Below are 24029 nucleotides of genomic sequence, written 5' to 3'. Positions count from 1 at the left end.
TGTACTAGTTTGCAGAAGAGACTGCAATCACAAATAAAAGACTTGCACCTGAAATCTATACATGGTAACCTGTCCAGTCCGAAAATCTATTGTTTGGAAACTGCAGCTGTCTAGAAATTTTTTGAGCAGACCCAAGCATTCCCTTGGCGTTATTAACACAGTACTTACTTTGGAAGGGGAAACATGGAAGAAACAGTATTTGGATAAGTAAAACAATTTTTATTATTGCTTTTTAATGTTTTATTACTGCTTTATGTTTCACGTAAATAATTATATCTACAGTGTTTCCCGGTTCTCACATTTGTGGTTAGGCATTCTCATGTCATTCTATAACGCAGAGAATTCCAAAATCCAGAAATGGTTTGGCCCGAAGCTTTCAGGATTGGAGAGGTTAGAGCGTATTTTCTTGGAATCATATATGTAGACCCTTCCTGTATCATTAATGTAGGAAGCAGGTGGGTAGGAGAACAAAGAAATAATCCGGGATATAAACAAACCAGATGATAAGGTCTGTGCAGGTGATTTTGCCAACCCCCCTCCCCCACACCCCCTTTCTAAATTGCAATTATCCATCTCAAAACCTCCCTGTCCTCATGAACTATTGCCTGTTTCAAATTTTCCTCAGCTCCCAAAGATCCTTAAATGTGACATCTCTCTCCACCCTTGGGTCAGAATTTTCAATTGCCTGCAGGGGTGAGATTGGTGCTGGGTCACTTTGAAAACAGTACACCCGGATGGCTCACCAGTGTCATGACACCTCTGAGACACGCTATTTCCAAAGTTGGGATGGGGGCCCAAGAAAACCAGGAACCTAGTCTCCTCCAATTAACTGCTCGTTAAGCTTGAGGATAGGATCAAGTTCAGTTGTAATGCCCTCCAGTGTAGAATGGTTTGCTGACACTCAATGCATAGATTCACACATTAAGAATGGCTACCTGTGTAAAGTCCTGCTGCCTTGCTACATTGATTATACAGGAAGGGTCTATATACACGATGCCAAGAAAATACATTGAGCCCTCTCCAATCTGGAAAGCTTGGGACCAAGTCGTTTCTGGATCTTGGAATTTTCTGCATTTTAGAACTATATTAGAATGTCTAACCAGGTCTCAGGAATTAAAATTGTACCACAGCAGGAGCAAGTATAATCAGGAGAGGACAATTGAAAACTGTGAAAAAGTGCTTTAATTCATAAGTCACTGAAGATAAATCTGGTCATGCAGCCTCAGTGTCTCCTCATGTCCTGTGGTGCAGTACTCTACATGTTTTCGCAACCCTTAAATGTATTCGCAACCAAGTGGAAATATGAAAAAGTCTATTGATATAAGCAATGTATGCAGATTCAAAGTTTGTTCACACAAAAAGAAAAACACGGCAGCAATATGATTCAAAAGAGATACGAGTGTGTGGTGCACAGGTATCATTTTTGGACAACCACCCAATCATTGCTATGCTGTAGAGTTTGAACCACTAAAATAAACATGCATGTTTAGCAAGTGAACTTAGCAACGCCATGCTTCTCTTAATCATCTACAAACACTGCTTGACATTAGATTATGCAAAGATAAACACCACATTAAAATTCCTATTATCATTTCAGATTGCATCCCCTGCAATACTTTCACAATGAGGTTTATTAAATTATTCTATTTGAACACCAATGAAGAACATGTTCCTAACCAAGGATTCTAATGTGCTATTTATAAAAGTTTGTGTACACTGATAATTAGAAGTACACAACTGCAAGAGCTGACCGTACCAATAACCTTATTGTGCACCTCAGGGCTCAGGAATTACCCTTAGCAACAATATATTTTTTCAGTGGAGGTGTTCTGTTGCTAGCTCAAAAATTTAGATTTTCTGAATTTCTGTCCCTTCAAATCTTAAAACAGTTCAGCTAAATTCAAACTGTGTTCAGGCTTCTTCATTCTGGCACCAGTTTGCTTAATGATGTGGCAATTAAGCAATGGCATGGAAACAACCCAGTAATGCTGCCCTCAGTCTTGACACTGAACCCCTTAGACCTGGTGACTTTACCTTATGTCTACTTTTGCCTGCACACCTCTCATTTCTCAGAATTGTTACAGTGCAGAAGGATGTCATTGGGCCCACCGTGTCTGCACTATGTCTCTGAACGAGCAATTCATTTAATACTATTCTTCCCCCTTCTCCCCATAACCCTGCACATTTTTCCTTTTCAGATATAGTCTAATTTTCTTTTAAATCATTCATTTGAACCTGCCTCCACCACACACTCAGACAATCCATTCCAGACCTTAACGACTCCGTGTGAGAAAAAGCTCTCATATATCGCTTTTGCTTCTTTTGCCACTTACTTTAAATTGTGTTCTCATTCTTAATCCTTTCACGAGCGGGAGCAGTTACTTCTTTATGTCCCTCAACTTCAATGCCTTCCACAATCAATCTCACTCCTCAGAGTTCTCCTCTCATTCACACGTTCCCAACAATATAGCTTTACCCTTAATTCTCTCCCTAATCCTGCACTCCTAAATCCCTTTCCCAACCAAACTGATAGTTACCCACCTTCAGACAGTCAAATTCCCCATCTCATACCATGTTTCCCAATGATTTTGAAATCAGCACTGATGCCTTCCTTGAAAAGCTCACTTACAACCTTATTACCTGCAGAATACATAGCCTACTCTCAAAGGACCAGAGTATGTCCTTGCCATCTAACATCTCCCCAATGTTATAGTCAGCCTTGCCACACGCACCCACCCCCCGTCAAAGTTACCAACATACTGTGTGATGATTCACTGTTGTCCCTCAACTTGAGCCACCTTTTTTTTTTGTATCGTTCCCCATTTTTCTCCAGTCCTGCTATTTAGCCCACCTTTCTGTCCCAGTGTGATATATGCTCTTTGTTCTCAATCCTGTTTAGTCCTCTTCAGTGTGCCCTAGAGCTGCCTGCTCCCCTTCTAACCACCTTTCGAATGGTAATCCTCAGCATCACCATCAAGAATAGAATCAGCTTCCCACAAATGGCATCCAATTACTCAAACACTTGTTCTTTCCAAATGTCATCAAGTCTTGGATGAGCATTTTTTCCAGTTCAACCCATTTAGCACCCACGTACTTCCACCAGATTCCCTCAACCAGTGGTTCCTCTGATGAAATCCAATGGTGCTTAATTTTGGTGTCCTGTATGATTAAGCATTCTGTTACACATTTGCTCTGTTGCTGAGATCATATTTCTTCCTTCAGAACCCTGCCCATTTACATCTACCACTGCCGACACCGTAACTCATGCCTTCACCTTGTCGATGCCTAGGTCACAGCTGAATAGTCCACCCAGTTACCTTCTTTTTCTAACAGTTTGGTACAAATGAATTGCTTGCTCAGCTGCTCCAGAAAGCCATTAAGATTCAACCATGCTGGTGTGGGACTGGAGTCACAATCAGGACAGACTGGGTTTCCTGCCCTAAAGGACATTAGTGAATCAGTTGGGTTTTTACAACAACCTGACAAGTTCATGGTTACTTTGGGTGCTTTCCCCATTTTTATTGAAACTAAACTCAAATTTTCAAACTTCAACAATGGGACATGAACTCTCATTCATAGGATTCTACACCTGAGTTTAGAAGAATGAAAAAAGTGATCTCACAAACATAAAACTCTTAAGGACCTTGATACTGAGAGTATGTTTCTCCTGGCTGAGGAATCAAGAACTAAGAATTGTAGTCTCAGGACAAGGAGTCAGCCATTTAGGACTGAAATGAGGAGAAATTTCTTCACTCAGGTTTTGAATCTTTAGAATTTTCTACTTCAGGACATTGTGGATGCTCAGTCATCGAGTACATTTAAGACAAGGGTTGATAAATTTTTGGATACCAAGGGAATTAAGGAACATGGGATGGTGCAGGAAGATGGAGTTGAGGTAGATCAGCCATGATTTTATTGAATGGCAGAGTGGGCTCAAATGCTAAACGGTCTACTCCTGCTCCTATTTATGCTCTTATTTCCTGGATTGTCAGTTCATCAGCAATCACATTACTGTACACACTGTTTTCGCTATTTCTCTTTTGAGAAACTCAATTTACATTTTATGCAATAGAAATGGTGGCTCCTGATGTTTTAACTCAAGTTAGATAGCAGGAAGATTTACGCAACAGCCCAAACTACAAAGATTCTCATAATTTTGAAGCTGTTTACCAGCATGGGCACAAAGGTATCTATTAAAAGGTGTAAACACAGATCATTGATGTATATGGAACATTAAGCAGCAGACTTGCAATGGTATTACCCAGTGAGCAGAGGAGATAGTGTTGGGATGAGGAAAAAGAATGAATTTGATTGCTGATACAAATTTGAAAGCTGCATCAGGAGATCGTGGGATGGACAAGAGATGTGGACAAGAAGGGAAGAGGGTTTGTGCTGAGAGGGAGAGGTGGGGGTGAGAGGGGCTAATCAAGAGATTATGGGGGTGGGGAAAGCGGGTGGAGGTGGTACTGGGGAAGGGAAAGAATGAGCTTAAGAACCCATCAGAATGTGAAAGCTAAGTCAGTGGCCTGTATGGTAGGTCAGGCTAGGTTAAACCTTTTGATGGCTGCAAAGAAAGCAATTGGTCACAAATATTTAAATTGCTGCATTGGTTCAGCTGCCATCAGGAGTGTGTACAGAAACTGCTTCAGGTGGCCGCTGTTTGTGAATTTACCTTGTGTTCTATTCTCTTTCCTCGTTTTTCAATTTCCGGCCACTATACATTTACATCTCTTGGCAGTACAGAACTTAAATATTGCTGAAAAGTAGCTTTTCATCTTGCACTCATCAGGACAAGTGTAAGAATGCCAACTGACTGGAAAGTCAACTCTGATTGGCTGAGACATTGCCTTGGAGAAAGCAATGGGGAACTAAAGACTCCCCAAGCTCACTGGTAATTAAAAAAAGTCACATGGTTTGAACATATTCCTTTAGTTTGCAGAGAACAGGTCCCTGCATATGAATGTCACTTCTAGAGTAAATGAATTACCAGTGAGCTTGGGGAATCTATAGTTCCCCCACTGCTTTCTCCAAGACAACACCTCAGCCAATCAGCACTCTTTTCTCCTGCAGTATCAATTGTTGTGATCATTTGAAATTTAGCATTCTTGTTTTGGTCCTTATGAGTGCAAGGTGAAAAGCTTCAGCAACATGCCTTGCTTTTCAGCGCATTATATATTTTCAGATCTTGTAAATCAACAGGCTTGTAAAGGAATTTTTCACAACCAAAGAAAAACCCCTGCATCAAATCACCACTAACACGGCAATCTTGATTTAGCTTTTTTAACTATATGGCCATTAATTTTATATTAAATGCTATTTCATTTGGAACATCTCCCAAGTTAATCTGAATGCTTCCAATACATCTTGCCTTAGTCTTCAAGGTCACCAAGTAACAGTAAAGGCTCGAATAAAATGGGTGAAATAAGTTCCTATCTATAATTCCACACATACAATTTTTAATCTCAGCAATGCCATACATGGTACATGGAAAACATACTAGTCAGCAAGGTGCACCAAAGTCGGGGAATTGTGCATCAACATGTCACCTACCCCGACAATGTAAGGTTTGCACAAGTCTGAATTAACCAGTAATTAATAACAGCTTGTGCACCAATCTAGTAATGCCTCTATCGCTTTGGCTGTTTAAAAGTCATTGGATTAAAAGATCTGATTAAGGAGGCATCAATTTCAAGCTAAACACAATTACAGCCTCACAAGAGTTATCTTGACACTTTCCTTTTATGAACCCATTTTGCTTTTAGTTTTCTTTGACAGGCGGCCCCGAATCCCTTCCTTACATTAGGCACCAATAGCTTCTCCAGTACTCTAAAGAGACTTAAAATCCCGAGGATTGCACTGCCATGTTTAAGATTAGAAATGCATTCACAAATTTTATATACATTTAAATATAATATTGGATTTGAAAGAAATACAGCTGATGTTACCTATTATCTGGGCCTGATACTTCCAATGTTTAGCTGCTTTAATTTAGTAACACCAACACTCTGATTTACCAACTCATTAAGAGGATTATGAATACTCTCTACAGCGGTCAGAGGAGGCCGTACTCACGATCCTCCAGGCTATTTCTTTCCATCCTTTTGACACACTATGAATGAAGAATCTGCTGGAACCTGCCACTGACTCATAAAAATAGGCTAAATTCTACAGTTCAAATCGCCACATCCCATCAGGGAGAGCCTTGGTGCCGAAGCACATTTGAAGTTAACAGAAATGACCGGTGTGGCCACTGGGCAGATCTTGCTGTGGGACAAGCAACCACAGCAGTTCATGGAGAAAGGTCTGGCTAGTCCTGAGAAGTTATAATTATATTGATGCATTGTCACCAAACTCACAAGGAACCAATGTAAAGGAGGACTCATCCATATTTCTTTCCATTCACTCTATTCTTGTTACTTCAAAACCTGGACCAGAATTTATCGGAGCATTCTTGAGATCAATTCTCTTCTCGGGTGTGATTGGAAAGTTCTTAGATTATTCAGCTGAACATAACAGAGAAAAAAAAAAACTAAGGATTTGAACTTACCATACTCCTAACGCTGGATTCTAAAACTTTGGCAACAAAAGGGACAACGTACAGCATCTCTTGCTGGCCTTTCACATAAGCCTCCAGTAGCAAAGATTTCACATCGAGATCCTACATACAATAGTTTTAATAAAACATGGTTTGAGTTTGGAAATACTAAAGTAATCCTAAACACAATAAGCCTATTCAACAATTCAGTTATAATTAAACTTGCTCGACACCATAAAAGGGTGGATTCAAACATTACTAAAGACCCAACAAGATAGAGCCACTTACAATGTGCAAGATGGGTTTATTTTTGGCTAAGGTTATCATGCCCAACCAGTGGCCCAGGTTCTTCAACAGTGACCGGTCTGAAAAGTTTGCTGCAGCCTTGTCAGATGTCAACAGTACCTAAAACGGTCAAAAAAAGGTAAAGCAGCAGGGTAGTAACTGTCTAATACTCAATACTTAGTTTTATAGTTAAAATGACTGAATTTGTTTCTCATCAGGACAGTTCAGTTAGCAAGTGAACTTATCAAATGGCTTTTAGAAATCTATTACTTAGACCTGCTGGACATCAAATAGCAGAGAAAATGCTACATTATATCTAGTGCAACTCAGGGAGGAAAGCACTGATTAACTCCAGTGTAGTTTCATATAATAAAAAGATCTTGAGTTAACAACTCTCTATTAAATATTTTGAACAGTAACACCACTACAAATCATCTTGGCAAAATTATGCACAGCCTTATCTTTTTTTATTCCCCATCATTTTAAAAAATTCATTCATGGGACGTGGGCATCGATGTCTAGGCCAGTCTTTATTGCCCATCCCTAATTTCCTTCGAGAAGGTGGAAGTGAGCTACCTTCTTCAATTGCTGCAGGCCCTGTGGTACAGGTACACCCACAGTGCTGTTAGGGAGGGAGTTCCAGGATTTTGACCCAGCAACAATAAAGGAATGGCGATATATTTCCAAGTCAGGATGGTGAGTAGCTTGGAGGGGAACATCCAGGTGGTGGTGCTCCCATGTGTCTGCTGCCCTTGGCCTCCTATGACTCATCTGTAATTAAGCTTATAAGTGAGCCACTGCATATTCAGAATAGGCAAGAATTAGCACTAAAACTGACTGAAGGACAGGTCAGAGAAAAACCCATCCAATCAATGTCATGTATGAAGCAGTCCACTCAAATTATAATGCTCCAAAGCTTCTTCCATGACTCTGAGTAAATTCACTGCATGCTTATAGTACTGAACCATACACACATGGTTCCTGCCTCAACCAGCTAGGTCTGTGTTAAGGTATCCAATGCCAACAGTATCAGTTCAACTGTCATGGCACAGGAAAACAAAAAGAAAATAAATAAATTAGCGAGAGCCCCCTTCTTGTTAACTCCCTGGGAAATAAAAGAGTTACCTCTGCTGGTTCGCAGCCTGTTGAGGCCCACACCTGGAGGATTGGCCACTTGGGTTAAGTTACCTGCTAGTGTGCCCATGAATCTCTCCTTCAATAGTTGGGATCTTCAAGATTGAGAGAGTTGGTCTTAAAAACAAAAGGGCTGCAGTTTTTCTAAAAGAAAATGAAAACAAAAAGTGGAAGCAGAAGCTTACTGAATAGCACTGGTTTTGGTGTGGTTGGGGAAAGAGAACAAAGGAACTCCTGCTTCTAATATCTAGCCAGCGACCCAGGCCAGAAAGTATTCAAGTGGATGGCATCAGAGGACAGGATTGCACATTGCAGTTGTGCCATCTGTGGCAAATAAGCTCCTAGCATTCACTGCCTTACATTCACACATGTAGATAATTAGTCCAAGTGCTGGAACTGTAACCTGGTATGGATGTGTGCTTTTAGAAGCAGAAGAGGGATAGTTGCAGGGGTGGAATACAGGAAAGGTTATGTCAACAGGCATAGGCTACCAGCTTTTACTGATTTTAGCAGCTTCAGAAGGAAATTCCTGCCTCATCCAGGTGAATGCTATCTGCTCATGGCTCTCTAACTCTTACCTTGATGTTTCTGTATGTCTCGGTGAGTACCATTTTGTTGAACTCAGAATTCTTCAACGTGTCCATAAAGTTTGAGTAGAGACTGTGAAAGTTAGGTTCAATGCTAACTCTCTTCATGACCAAATACTGGGATACCCAGGGCATAAACTCATCCTTCACAGTCTCTTTTAGCTCTTCCACCTGTAGCACCAAGAGGAACAACACACCACATCAGTGATAATGATTAGAACAGGCAAAATTAGTGAAATGGAACACACTGAATTAAGTACCAAACAGCTCATTTAGATTAGTACTAAAAATTAACAACGCAAGAAAAACTGTGCCTTACATAATAGAAAAGTACATCAGTTATTGATTGCTTCAAACAACAGAATTGCTTTGACTCCAACATCAGTATAGTATTGAACAGTACTGCTTCATCTAGCCACACATCCAAACAGCATTCCTCCATGTGCAATTCTCTGAGCAAAGGCTTCATCTCCAGTGGGCACCAGAGCACCCAGCTGTTAAATAGCTATCAGCATTGCTGGAAAATAACAGTGGGCCTGTGAGAATGACTACCTCCTGTCTGCAGAAACTGCAAATTCTTGGTTATGGGTCTATGAGAAAGAGAAAGATGGGCTATAATCTTGCGGACAGCCTTCAATTAAGGGCTTGCTGCATGAAACTAATTCAATAAAGTGAAATTAAATTCCAGAAGTGATTAAAAACAACCTATAAATCTCTAAATCATCAACTGTGTCTAATTATTCCCCAAACCCAACCAAAATGGTTTGTATAGTTGCATAATTCAAAACGCTTGTTTGCACACACAAGTTACTTTTGTAGCTCAGTGACTAATTGCAATGTCTTAAAGTGTATCAAACACAATGCGATACAGCACGTATAATTGCAATTATCTTAAGCAAATGCAAAGAACTTGCATTTATATAGCACCCCGTCACATTCTCTGGGCACCATAAGCCCTTTCACATCCAGCAAATTGCGACCGAAGTGCAATCTCTTTTTTTTTTAAGGTAACCAGTTGTGCAAACTGTGCAGCAGTAAGGTCCCCCAACAAAGCACTCCTCCCAAATTTTGGTAGGGTGGAAGGAAAACAGAAACAAAAATAAATTGAAAATAATGATTCGAATCTGCTGGGGTGAAATTGCACAGAATCATTAGGAACACAGGCACAGAAGGCCATTTCACTGGAAATAGGAAAAATGGCAATGAACAGTAAATATGCTGTGACTAGATATTATATTGGTACAGTACTAAGTTTTCTCCAGGGGCAGAATGCGTAATTAAAAAGGTCTATGTTTCCAAAGCTACCATTATCCTTTGAACAATGTTCTGTTTAATGCAGAAACACAACTATTACAAAGAGCATCCATTGGAGAATTCAATACCTGAGAGATTCAGAACTTAATGCATTCTGAATTGCCTACTGCCAACAGTCATGACTGGTAAATGTTTCATACACTTTGAGCAATTAATTTACTTCCTAATTTAATTATATAAGTTATTCTCATAAATGGTCTTCAATTTCCATTAATTAAACCCACCTTAAGGCTTTGACTGATTCACTGGACCTCCTACTTGTGTTCAATGACCATCAGCGCAATTATCATTCAGTAGGCATCAATGCTTGCGATGTTCGGCTATGCCTTGAACAGCAGCGCTCAGTTCTAATGTAATCACTGCCATTGAGATGAGTGGTTGATGCGCTCCTGCACAGCCTCACATAGATGGCAAATCTGTTTCACTACTGCTGATATACGTGGAACTGTAGTAGTTACTCAAGGCATCTGAACTATGTAAGATTGCATAGAATAGAGAGCACAGTAACAGGCCATTCAGCCTGAAGTTCGTACTGGTCTTTAGGCTCCACTCAAGCTTCCTCCCACCTTGCCTCATCTAAATCTATCATAACCATCTATTTGCTTCTCATATGCTTGTCTAGTTTCCCCTTAAATGCATCTATACTATTTGCTTCAACCACTCCCTGTGGCATCAAGTTCCATATTTTCACCACTCTTTGGTTAAACAAGTTTCTTCCGAATTCCCTTTTGGATTTCTTGGTAGCTGTATTATATTATTGGTCTCTAGTTATACTCTCCCCGCAAAAAGAACTAAAACAAATGTTACATTTAACTTGAAGTCAACATATTTGCTGGGGAAACTGCCATGTGATATAAACAGGCTGCTTTCAAAAGCCAAGACTAAAGGAGAGCATCACTGCAAAAAAAGAAAATGGTGCGTCAGACACGGCTACTGCACAAATCTCAGAACACCCACCTTTTGCGTCATGTTGGACTGCGAGAGGTTGTTGAAGATAAAAGCCACTTTTTCTTGAATATTCTCAGGTGGTTCCACTATCCTCTCTGCCTGGTCCGTGGCCACCAACAATGTTTCTATGTTAGTTGTATTAATGGAGGGCTAAAAAACAAGAGGACTTTGCTGTGACATACATTTTATCAATGGGATTACATTAAAAGTTTTTGCCAAATTGATAATTTGGAGACAAACTGGCTGCTCCTCCAGTGTAAAAACTCTACAGGTATAAACGATTAATTTGCTGCAGGTTTGAAAGAGTTGGCAGCCACAATAAGAGGTTAATTTTGGAAAGAGAGTTCAACATTACCATCAAGGACATTTAAAGCCATGAGTATTACAGTAGCAGAACAACCATCATTTATCGTGGTTCCTTTTATTAACTTCCAAACATTAATAGAGAAACAGAGGACGTAAAATACCCAGGTATGTGAAAATCATTCGTAGAGGGTTTTAAACTATCACAAATGCAGACATGCAAATATCCTATTGGGCCAGGTAGATTTGAGTATTTGGTTTCTGTCATTTGTATGGCTCAGTTTAAGTTGAAATTTTGCATTAGCTGGACATTTTAGTGTGAATATTCTAACTCACATTTAAGTGCTTTGGTTAACATTTCAGGTACTTTGTTTATAGGAAGAGAGCAATATAAAAACACCAGGTCTGGTGTTACAAAGAAACTACAAACAGGGCAAAATCCTTTTAAAAGGCAAAGTTACAGCTCAAAAGTTTCTGCTTGAGGTATGAAATATTTACATGAACACCACTCAATAAAAGCAATAGTTCTAGCATGCAAGTGTTCAGAAGGGGAAATTAGGCATCAAGTTTGATAAAAGCCTAAGTGAGCTTTGAAGTTACTTGGATGCCATTGATAGATATGTGCCCTGTTCACAAATCTTGTGAAATCCAGTATCATACTAAAACAATGATAGTTAGAATCTAATGAAGTGACAAATTAATCAACAGATCTCACTCCTTCTCCCACCAAAAGTGTGGGTAGAGGAAGAATATAGAATGTAAAAAAAATGTACAGAAAACATTTTACAATAGCCACTGTCATTCTGTTACTGTCCAATGCTAACAATATATATTTCAGTACCTGAGAGTCAATTATAAATTTGAAAGCAATCTGGAACTTCTTAGCGTAGAGAGCAAACTAAGTTTCTGAAAGTTAAAGAACATTATTTTGAAACAGCTCCATCACTGGTCACAATGTAAAACCATTAAATTACTCACAGGTACATCTTTCTTAAAGCTCACTCCAGTCGGCCTGGTAACTGTAGTGGCTTTGGTCACGGTAGTGGTTGTGGACGTGGTTACAATGGCGCTGACTTGTCTGGTGAGGGGGGTCTTATTCTGAGCCTGTGCTTGGGCCTGAGCCTGGGCCAATGCAATACTGCCAGGAGTTGTAATGCTACCTTGCATTTTCACAGGAGGGTCTCTGGACTGCTGGCCATACTCAATGTACTGAAACAAATGCAAAAACATTTAAAACGAATAGTAATACTTATTATTTCTAACTGATGTAAAATTACTGTAATGTACCTAGAAGTCAATGTTTTTGATAAAACCACATAACCCTGAAACAAATGTACCTAGTCTACCTCAAATTGGAAACTACTGCTCCCCTGCTTTAACCAAACAAAGGCTTAAAACTCCCCTATTGTCACTATAGTGAAAACACTCCCACAAGTAGAAGTAAGTTATCAATATAGGTCCCGGGTTCAATTCCTGGCTTTGGGTTTAATTGATTTCAGTTTGGAAATGGGGACAGTGGTGCTAGTAGACACTACAATTGCCCTGAACCACTGGGCTAGACAGAGGGTGAAAGGGGGAAAAAAAGATTAGTCCGAAGTCCTGATCCCTCTTTAGAGACCCATTCTGGAAACACATGTGGACGTCAGTAAAGGCCAGGATAAGACATACCTACAATGCCGTCCACAGTCCACCGAATCACTGGCTACTTGGGCAAGATTACCGTGGAATTAGGCTCCAGGAAAGAACTCACCTATTCAGGTGATCAGAGAAGAAATTGGCAGGTAGGCAAGGGAAGAGTTGACACAAATAGCCCACTCTAGAGCAAAAGGACATGAAGCTCATAGTAACTCAGATAAGACTTTTTGACAGCAATGGAAGCTAGCTGTGCTGAAACATACAACAGCTTCTGTACATAGCAAATTACCTCTAAGTAGAAAATGTTTTGGGGCATACTGATATGCAATGAAATGCTGTAAAAACCCAAGTTCTGCATTTTTTATATTCATCAAAATCAGATTTCAGTCCCATGCATAAACAATTCACACAAAAAAAAGTCACACTTGCAAGTTGGCTCAACCAAGGAGACCACCACACCCATGAAGACTACTGGTTATGGGTGTCAGAATGAAAACTGTGGTGACATTGCCACAATATGGTTACAAAAACACTCAAACCATTATTGGAGCACCACTTACCTCCTGTAAATGATGAGGAAACTGTAAGAAGTGGCCAATAGAAGCCAAGTGCTGACAATACTGGGGATAGTCCTTCAATCTATAATCAGACCAGAGTTCATCATTAGAGTAACTGGGGTAGTGTTCAGGCAGGCATTCATATTACTAAAAAAGATAATTATACCATGCAAGAATATGATTGATGATATATACTGTACCTTCATACAAAGCTTATAATTGCTTTTCAGAAGGTATAGCATTCAACACTATGAGCTCACAGTAGCAGTGTAACACTCCAAGAACTTTTAATAGAAAAAAGGGCATTATGTATCAAGCCTTGACATAATCCATTCTCTTCAGAAATAAATCCAATTGCTCCTGCCCACATCTAAGTTGTTCACTAATTACTACACCAATTTCGCTTCTTACACCTTATTTTTTTTAAACTTATACTGGCAGATGAAACCTTCACCAAAGGGATCAATTTACCCGAGTCAACTTAATCAGTCCCCTTCATGCATGAAACCTTCAGGTCAGGTCATCTAAAAGTTTCCTTTCTAAACAAAATGAGCACAACTTTAACATTTACTCATAATAAATATCCAACACACAATCATCCCGGTGGGTCATTGTTGCACCTAGAACCATCATGATGGTTGAGGTCTAACTTCTCAAGGGTAATAATGTCCCATGTGGTGTATTATTTTAATCCAGGACTGAAGATTGAAGGTCAGCTGAGTGGGTGAGGGAAGGGAGTTTCTGACAAATAGGTTGTACAGTAAAGCTTCTTCAGATTTATACATTACCCTCTGCTAATGTAACCTAGTATTTAAAAAAACTCCAGTCCAGTACTGTATGGTTTATATGCTTGGGGATTATTAATTTCGAATCTTAAACTTATCAAGATCATATTACTCAAAACATATTCAAAGCAGCAATAAAAACTGAAAATGCTGCAAATACTTAGCAGGTCTAGCAGCATCTGAGGAGAGAAACAGGTGAAACATATCGGGTTGATGACCAGAGCTTTGTCCACAGATGTTGAGCATTTCCAACATTTTCTGCTTTTATTTCAGATTTTCAGCATTCACAGTATTTTGCTATTTTTTTCAATGAAGTAGCAATCACCAAAGAAAATACTTCACAAGCCAATGAGGAATTCCAAGCCTAAAATTCAACTGTACAAATACCACAAAATGCTGAGTGCCATTAGGAACATGCCAGAGTAGCACAGAAGAAATCTGAATAAATCACGTTTTTTGCACTGACACGTTAATGTTCAAATAGTGCCGTTCACAATTTCGGTACTGTAGCATGAGAACTATTCCAAAATAGAACTGGTTAAACAAAGGGTGTGCATTTCAGGGAATTTGCCCATGGTTGTGTTCTGTATTGTTCGCTATCCTAACATAAGGGCACCACCGTAATTACAAAAATAATGTAATAGGGATCAAATCAGCTCTTGCTGATAGACAGCCACAGGTACTGCTACACATGTTGCATCAGTGTCAAGCAATTCATATTATATTTCATATTATAAGGACTCTCCATCAAACTTGGAGGTATGCACTGTAGGAATGATCTACTCAATCTAATTATTCTAGTGAATTACAAAAGAAAAAAAAAATCCTATTTAAAGGATTTGGTTCAACTAAGGCCAGCATCTTAACTAACAACCTGCTCCAATTAACTTTTGAAATAAAACATAAAATGCTGGTACGGCTGGCAGCATCTGTGAATGGAGAAAGAGTTAAGTTCCAGGTCTCTAACCTTTCATCAGAACTGGATAAAGTTATAGATGCAACAGGCTTTAAGCACAGAGACAGGGGAAAAATGGAGGAAGACCATAGGGAAGTCCTATGATTGGGTAAAGACAGGAGAGAGTCAATGACAAAAGGGATGATGGTGTAAAATAAAAGGAGATAGAAAATGGAACAGGCAAAGAAACAAAGGTTGAGTCTAGTGGAGGTGTAAACTTGAATTATCAACTGCTGCCCAATTGTGGAATCACATCTAATAGTAGACATTTTGTTTTGGGTTTTGCAAGCACAGGATAGTTGAGTACGCTCTGCACTCTGCCTATTATTTACAGCCAAAGAACATGTTTGCTTCGATCAGCCACTCACTGGGATATATGGCCTACATATCTGGAATCGCGCTGGCACTGAATTGAACATGTTCCTCGTGGCAAGGCAAAGTGCCTTCCTAAGGTGCAGTGCCCAGAATTGGACACAATACTCTAACTGAGGCCAAACCAGTGCTTTTATAAAAGGTTCAACACTACTTACTTGCTTTTGTACCCTTTACCTCTATTTTTAAAGCCCAGGACCTCTCATACCTTTTTAACCACCTTTTCAAACTGCCCTGTCAGCTTCAATGATTTGTGAACATATACCACCCCCCAGATCTCTCTATTCCTGCACCCACTTTAGTATTACACCTTTATGATTTTCTTGCCTCTCCTCAATCTTCCTACCAAAATGTATGACTTCACACTTCTCGGTCATCCAAGGAGCTCTGGCTTTGATTGCCCTACCGTGCTCCATTGTGGGAATGTACCTGGATTATCCCCGAAACATCTAATCCTTAAAGGCCACCCATTGTTCAATTAAAATTTTGCCTGCCAATCTTCGATTCCAATTTACTGGTGCAGATTCACTCAATGAAATTGGCATTCCTCCAAGTTAGTTTTTTAAAAAAACTTTAGATTGCTCCTTTTTCCATAGCTAATCTAAACCCTGTGATACTATAATAATTGTTTCCAAATGTTCCCCTACTACACTTGATCCATCTCATGGCCCAGAGCCAAATTCAGCAACGTATCCTTTAGGCTAGAAAAATTCTGATATAGAAAATGCTCTTAAACACACTTCAGGAACCCTTGCCTCTCTCTGCCCTTTACACTAGTAATTATTCTAATATAGATTGGGATAGCTCTTGCTGCTCTCTATAATTTCCTTGCAAATTTACTTCTCTATATCTATCCCACTAGTTGGTGGCCTATAGAATATACTCAGTAGTGCAATTGCACGTCTATTGTTTTTTTTAAACATTAGCCAAATAGATTTTGTCCTTGACCCTTTACCCCAGGGCATCCTCTCTCTCCAGCACATTTTCCTTAATCAATATTGCCATTCCCACTTTTTTTCTTCCCAATCTTTCCTGAATATCTTAAATTCATTAATATTTATACCGAATCCTGCCCTTTTTCAAGCCAGGTTTCCACTATCCCCACATCATATTTCCAAATATTTAATTACGCAATTCACTAATCTTATTTATCACGCAGCGTACATTTACACAAATACACAGTAAATCTAACTCAGTCCTTCTTGTCTGTCCCTGTCGAGGGCAATTTAAGTATAGCAGAGGGTCCTTTCAAAATGCTGAAAGAGAAGGGGGGGAAAATGTTTTTGGTGGTGAAATCACACTAGAGACGGCAGAGGATGATCCCATCAAACGTGGAGACTAGTGCAGTGGAAGATGGTTCCAGGAGGGTGGGGTAAGTGAGAGAAGTCTGAGAAATGGAACAGACACAGTTGAGTGTCCTATCAACCAAGTGGGGGGAAATCCTTAGATGAGGCAAAAGGAAGACAACTCAGGAGCACAGATATGGAGGGTGTTATTGTCAGAAGAGATGCAACAGAAACTGGGAGCACTAAACAGAATTCTTAAGGAGGAGGGGTGCAAAGTCAAGATAGCTGTGGGAATCAGGTGGCTTATAGTAGATATCGGTCAATAGCTTATCTCCAGAAATGACAAAGTGGACCATGTGATGTCAAGAGAAAGATTTGGAAGCGAAGTTAATGAAATTTTCCAGTTCAGAACAAGAGCAGGAAACAGCACCAATACAGTCATCATTACAGCACAAAGATGAGGGAGGGGACCTGAGCAGGACAGAAACAGAATATTCCACATACTCCTCAAAATGATAGGCACAGTTAGCTTCCATAGCAACACCTTTTATTTGGAGGAAGCGAGCTGAGTCAGAGGAGTTGTTGTTCAACATGAGAACAAGTTTAGCCAGGTGGAGGGTGATGGTGGGGGATGGAGACTGGTTGGGCTTCTGTCCAAGGGAGAAACAAAGAGCCCAACAGATTGACCTGAGGGGATAGAAATGCAGATGAATTAGATGTCCATGATGAAAGGAGGAAGACAGGGCTAGGAAAGTGAAATGGTTGATGGAGTGGAAAGCCTTAGAAGAGTCAGGAATGAAGTTGGGAAGAGACTGGGTGAGGTAGAGTGAAAAAAGAGCCGAGATAGAAAGAAATCAGTTCCATGGTGCAAGAACAGACTGAGATGATGGGCCTGTTTGTGGATCTTGGGGAGAAGTTGGAAGCAGGCAGGGTGGGGTTGGGAGACTATGAGGTTGGAAGCCATGAAGGGAAGATCTCCAGAAGGAGGAGACCAGTTACATTCCCAGACAGGTGTACAGAGGGAATTACAGAACTAAGGGCCTAAACAACTGAAGGCGCAGCCACCAATGGTAGAGAGGTTAAAACTGGGGATGCACAAGAGGCTAGAATTAGAGGAGCACAGATATTTTGTTGGGTTTGAGATTACAGAAAAAAAGACAGGGAACGGTGAGGCTATGGAGGGATTTGAAATCCACTCTAATAAATGGTTTTTGGTAAGCAAGCATAAAGATAGCAATCACGGAATGAAAGCTTAGGAATTGGCTGCTGAGAGGGAGGGGCTGCCGGTCCCTAAGGAGTTACCTTAACTTTGAGTGAAGAAAAGAGAGTGGAGAGCGGCAGACCAGTTTAAAAGAGCCAGGGGCTCAGTCTGTGGACTGGCTGTGTTCTGAGAAAAATTCAAAGTGTGACATCATAGGGAAACAGGTAAGTGATTAGTTGGTGAGCATTTTGCTCTTATCTTCCAAAACTCAGGTAATTTAGCAGTAATTCTAAGATTTTACTAGTAGTAGTAAGGTTTACTAGCAGTAGTAAACCTTATTAGAACAGTAGGGTCTAGGTTTCTAATCTCTAGGTTTATAATAATCTATAAAGTTAAAGCATGGCAGGACAGCTCGGCCATGTGGAATGTCCGTCCTGTAACGTGGAAAGTCAAGGACGCTTCCCATGGTCCAGATGACCACATGTGCAGCAAGTGTCACCAGCTGCAGAAACTTGAGCTTTGGGTTTCGGAACTTGAGTGACAGCTGGAGTGACTGTGGTGTATCCACGAGGCTGGGAACTATGTAGATTGCACATTTATGAAGATGGTCACACTACAGGTTAAGGGAGAGGGGGCAGAGGGGGAAATGGATGACTGCCAAAATGTCTGGCAGGACCAGGCAGGTAGTGTGGGAGTCTCCTGAATCCATCTCATTCACTAACCCGTTTTCCGTTTTGGATACTGGTGAGGATGGTGATTCCTCAAATGAGTGTGGCCAAGTCTGTGGAACAGTATGTGGCTCAGCTGCATGGAAGGAGAGGAAGAAGAATGGAGGAGCAATAGTGGTAGGGGATTCAATTGTAGATGAATTGATGGCACAAATAGAAGTAAATGGGTGTGATCTAATTGCCATTAAGGAGACGTGGCTGCACGGTGGCCAAGGCTGGGAACTGAATGTTCAAGCGTATTCAACATATAGGGAGGATAGGCAAAAAGGACAATAAGGTGGGGTGGCACTATTAGTAAAGATTGAGATCTGTACATTGGTGACAGAGGATCCTAGATTGGAAGATCAAGATGTAGAATCAGTTTGGATGGAGCTAAGAAACAGCAAGGGGCATGATGGCACTTACTCATAGGCCATCAAACAGTAGTGGTAAGGTAGGGCACGGTATAAATCAAGAAATTAGAGGTGCATATAACAAGGGTAATACAGTAATCATGAGGGACTTCAATCCATATATAGACTGGGTAAACCAAATTAGCACTAATGCTGTAAAAGGCGAATTCCTGTAATGTCTACAAGATGGTTTTCTAAAACACAATGTTGAAGAACCAACGAGGGAACAGGCTATTTTCGATCTAGTATTGTGCAGTGAGAAATGTCTAATTAATACCCTTGTTGTAAAAAAGCCTTTAGGGAAGAATGACCATAATATGATAGAATTTTACATTAAGTTCGAAAATGATGCCGTTCAATCCGAACCTAGGGTCTTAAATCTAAACAAAGGAAACTACAAAGTTATGAGGGGCAAGTTGGCTGTGGGAGATTGGGAAGCTACATTAAAAGGCACGATGGTAGATAGACAATGGCTAGTATTTAAATAATTATACACGGTTTACAACAAATATACATTCCTTTGAGGCACAAAACACCAATAGGTAAAGTGATCCAACCGTGGGTAACAAGAGAAGTTAAAGATTGTATTAAATAAAAGGAAGAGGCTTATAAAGTTGCCTAAAAAAGTAGTACACGTAACAACTGGAAGCTTTTTAGAATTCAGCAAAGGAGAACCAAGGAACCAATAAAGAAGTAAACAAGCAAGAAATATAAAAACGGACTGTAAAAGCTTCCATAGGTTTCTAAAAAGGAAAAGATGAGCAAAGACAAATGGAGGCCCGTTACAGGCAAACAGGAGAATTTATAATGGGGAATAAAGAAATGGCAGAGAAACTAAACAAATAGTGTGTTTAGTTCACGAAGGAAGGTACAAAAAAATCCCAGAAATACTATAGAACCATGGGACGAACAGGAACGAGGAACTAAAAGAAATTAGCATTAGTAAAAAGGTAATACTGGCAAAATGAATGGGACTGAAAGTTGATAAATCCCTTGGACCTGATGATCCACATCCCAGTGTGTTGAAAAAGATGGCTGTAGAGATAGTGGATGCATTGGTGGTCATCTTCCAAATTTTTGTAAATTCTGAAATGGTTCCTACATATTGGAAGATAGCAAACATAACCCCTGTTTTAAAAAAGGAGGGAGAGAAAACAGGGAGCTGCAGGCCTGTTAGTCTGACATCAGTAGTAAGAAAAATGCTAGACTCTATTATAAAGGATGTAATAACTGAAGGCTTAGAAAATAATGGTAGGATTGGGCAAAGTCAACATGGATTTATGAAAGGGAAATAATATTTGACAAACCTGTTGGAATTTTTTGAGGATGCAAGTAGCAAAATAGATAAGGGGGATATCAGTAGATGAGATGTATTTGGCTTTTCAGAAGGCTTTCAATAAGGTCCTACACAAGAGGTTAGTGAACAAATTAGAGGGCATGGGATTGGGGGTAATATGCGGGCATAGATTGATAATTGGTTAACAGGCAGAAAACAGTAGGAATAAATGGGTCATTCTCAGATTGGCAGGCTGTGACTAGTGGGGTATTGCAAGGGTCAGTGCTTGGGCCCCAGCTATTCACAATCTATATCAATGATTTGGATGTGGGGGCCAAATGTAATATTTCCAAGTTTGATGATACAAAAGTTGGTGGGAATGTGAATTGTGAGGAGGATGCAGAGGCTTGAAGGAGATTTGGACAGGTTGAGTCAGTGTTACGAGCATGGCAGAAAGAATATAATGTGAAAACATGTGAAGTTATCCACTTTGGTAGGAAAAACAAAAATGCAGAGTATTTTTTAAATGGTGAGAGATAAGCAAGTATCGATGTCAAAAGAGACCCAGTTGGCCTTGAGTCACTGAAAGCTAACATGCAGGTGCAGCAAGCAATTAGGAAGGCAATGTTGGCTTTATTGCAAAAGGATTTGAGTACATGCGTCAAGAAGTCTTGCTGCAAATGTATAGAGCCTTGTTGAGATCACATGTGGAGTACAGCGGACAGTTCTGGTCTCCTTACCCAAGGTAGGTTATACTTGCCATTGAGCGAGTGCAATGAAGGTTCACCAGACTGATTCCTGGGATGGCGGAGCTGTCCTATGGGGAGAGATTGAGGAGACTGGGTGTGTATTCTCGAGTTTAGAAGAATGAGAGGTGATCTAATTGAAACATACAAAATTTTTTTTTTTTTTTTTAAACAGGTCTCGACAAGGTAGATGCAGGAAGGATGTTGTCCCTGGCTGGGGATCTAGAACCAGGGGACACAGAGTCTCAGACAAGATAAAGGCCATTTAGGACTGAGATGAGGAAGAACTTCACCTAAAAGATGGGAAATTTTTGGAATGGAATTCTATACCCTAGAGAGCTGTGGAGGCTCGTCATTGCGTATGTTCAGACAGAAATCGACAGATTTCTAGATAGTAATGACATTAAGGGCTATGGGGATATTGTGGGTAATTGGTATTGAGGTAGAAGATCAGCCATGATCTAACTGAAAGGCAGAGGAGGCTGGAGGGGCTGAATAGCCTACCCCCACTCCAAATTCTTATGTACCTGTACAAGGGACACTGTTCAATCTGTAAATGTGACCAGGTGACCAAGCTTCTGGTCACCCATCGCTAATTCTCAGCCTTGCTCTCACTCTAATCTCTCCTGTCTCAGCTTCCTACACCGTTCTAATGAAGATCAATGCAAGCTTGAAGAATAATACATCATCTTTTTGCCATCCGAACTCAACATTGAGTTTAATTAGAGATCATAACCACAGCCCCATTTTTTTCAAATGGCAGCTGTTGATGACAATTACTCCCATTTAGATCTCCTCCAGACCAATCCTTTGTTTCTTTACCTGTCTCATCACCATCTCCTTTTGCTTTGCATCTCTTTTTTAAATTTAACCTCTCTGGCATCCAACCTATGGTAGATCCTTCCTCTTGTTTTTAACCCTCTTCCCCTACCTCGACACTTGCTTAAAACTTGTTACATTTCTTAACCCTGGCATCAAAGCAGCATTTGACCGAATGTGGCATCAAGGAGCCCGAGCAAAACTGAAGTCAATGAGAATCAGAGTGAAAGCTCTCTACTGGCTGGAGTCATACCTAGCACAAAGGAAGATGGTCATGGTTGTTGGAGGTCAATCATCTCAGTTCCAGAACATCTCTGCAGAATTCCTTAGGATAGTCTTCAAGGCCCAACCATCTTCAACTGCATCATCAATAACTTTCCTTCCAACATAAGATTAGAAGTGGGATGTTCGCTAATGATTGCACAATGTTCAGCACCATTTGCAACTCCCCAGATATTGAAGCAGTCCATGTCCAATGCAGCAAGACCTGGACAATATCCAGGCCTGGGCTGACAAGTGGTAAGTAACATTTTCACCACACAAGTGCCGGGCAATGACCAACTCCAACAAGAGAGAATCCAACCAACAGCCCTTGACATTCAAAGGCATTATCATCACTGAACCCCCCACCATCAGCATCCTGGGGGTAGAAACTGAATTGGGCTAGCCATTTAAATACCGTGGCTGCAAGAGCAGGTCAAGGGCTAGGATTCCTGCGGCAAGTAACTCACCTCCTGACTTCTCAAAGACTGACCGCCATCTACAAGGCACAAGTCAGGAGTGTGATGGAATAATCTCCACTTGCCTGGACAAGTGCAGCTCCGACCACACTCAAGAAACTTGATACCGTCCAGGACAAAGCAGCCTGCTTGATTGGCACCCCATCCACAAACATTCACTCCTTCCCCAACCAACGTACAGTGGCAGCAGTGTGTACCATCTACAAGATGCACTGCAGGAACTCACCAAGCCTCCTTAGGCAGCATCTTCCACACACTTGGCCATCTCAGAGGGCAAAGGCAACAGATAAACAGATACTTGGGAACACCACCACCTGAAAGTTCCCCTCCAAGTCACTCACCATCCTGACTTGGGATGGTGAGTGGATCACTGTCACTGGATCAAAATCCTGGAACTCCCTCCCTAACAGCACTGTCGGCATACCCACACCACATGGACTGCAGTGGTTCAAGAAGGCGCTCACCACCACTTTCTGAAGGGCAATTATGGATGGGCAATAAATGCTGGCCTAGCCAGCAATGCCCACATCCCGCAAATGAATAAAAAAAAATTTCCAGTTCTGATGAAAGGACATCGATCTGGAACTTTTATTCTTTCTCCATCCACAAGCTGCCATCTGGCCTGGGTCTTTGCCGCATTTTCTGTTTTTACTTCAGATTTCCAGCTTCTGCAGTATTTTCCTATTTGCCAAATTAATTTTTGTTCACTGATTTTGGAACTATTTCCATGCTCCCATGTCAATGAATTCAGGTCGATGTAAAACCTGAGTCAAGCATTTTACATGAGTTTAATCTCAAATCATGAGTTCACTCCAAGGCTGCAGTAAGATGCATTCTGATATGAGCCTGAGAGTTATGCTTTCCTCTTTTCCTTCCAATTGTCTGATAATTATGAGTTAAACCTGTACTGTAAAACTGTAAAGCTGTACAGTATTTCACAAAAATAGGGAAGGGAAAAAGGTGGTGGCAGCTGTATTGATCGGAAAAAACTATTGCAGTACTGGAGAGAGATGATGTAGTTGATGAATCCAAGAGTCTATTTGGTTAGACTTAATATAGGAGCTATTAAGTCACTGAGTGTACAATGTCGGCTAAAATAGCAGGAAGAATATAGAGGAGCAAATTTGCAGCTGAATTACAGACGGACAATAAATGTTGACCTTGCCAGCAATATCCAAATCTCCTGAGTGAAGAAAAAATGTTAGAGTAGTGATAATGGAGGCACTTCCATTATAATAATATGGACAGTGGTAACAATATAAAGGGCAAAGAGAGGGAGGAATTCTTGGAACACTTCCAGCCCAATGGGGAAGGAAACAGCACTGGATCTAGTTCTGGGGCATGAAGTGGAACAAGTGAGCATGTTTCAGTGGGGAAGCAGTTGGGAACAGTGATAATATCAGGTTTAGAACAATCATAGAAAACGACAAG

General features: G+C 40.5%; 1 protein-coding gene across 6 annotated transcripts in view; it reads right to left on the bottom strand.

Moving 5' to 3' along the window:
- Positions 1-24029, bottom strand: part of cnot1 (CCR4-NOT transcription complex, subunit 1) — a 190227-nt gene that overhangs the window by 52604 nt on the left and 113594 nt on the right. For all 6 annotated transcript variants that reach the window (XM_078543933.1, XM_078543932.1, XM_078543931.1 and 3 more), the window contains 6 exons: positions 13302-13380; positions 12085-12315; positions 10813-10953; positions 8533-8712; positions 6824-6940; positions 6548-6658 (listed from right to left, as the gene is read on the bottom strand). In XM_078543933.1, coding sequence (XP_078400059.1) covers positions 6548-6658; positions 6824-6940; positions 8533-8712; positions 10813-10953; positions 12085-12315; positions 13302-13380 — 859 coding nt within the window. The remainder of the gene's footprint in view (positions 1-6547; positions 6659-6823; positions 6941-8532; positions 8713-10812; positions 10954-12084; positions 12316-13301; positions 13381-24029) is intronic.

Source organism: Cetorhinus maximus, chromosome 6 (genome assembly GCF_964194155.1).
Source record: "Cetorhinus maximus chromosome 6, sCetMax3.hap1.1, whole genome shotgun sequence".
NCBI lineage: Eukaryota > Metazoa > Chordata > Chondrichthyes > Lamniformes > Cetorhinidae > Cetorhinus > Cetorhinus maximus.
Note: the sequence above shows the minus strand (reverse complement) of the source record. Positions and strands in the feature narration are given on the sequence as shown.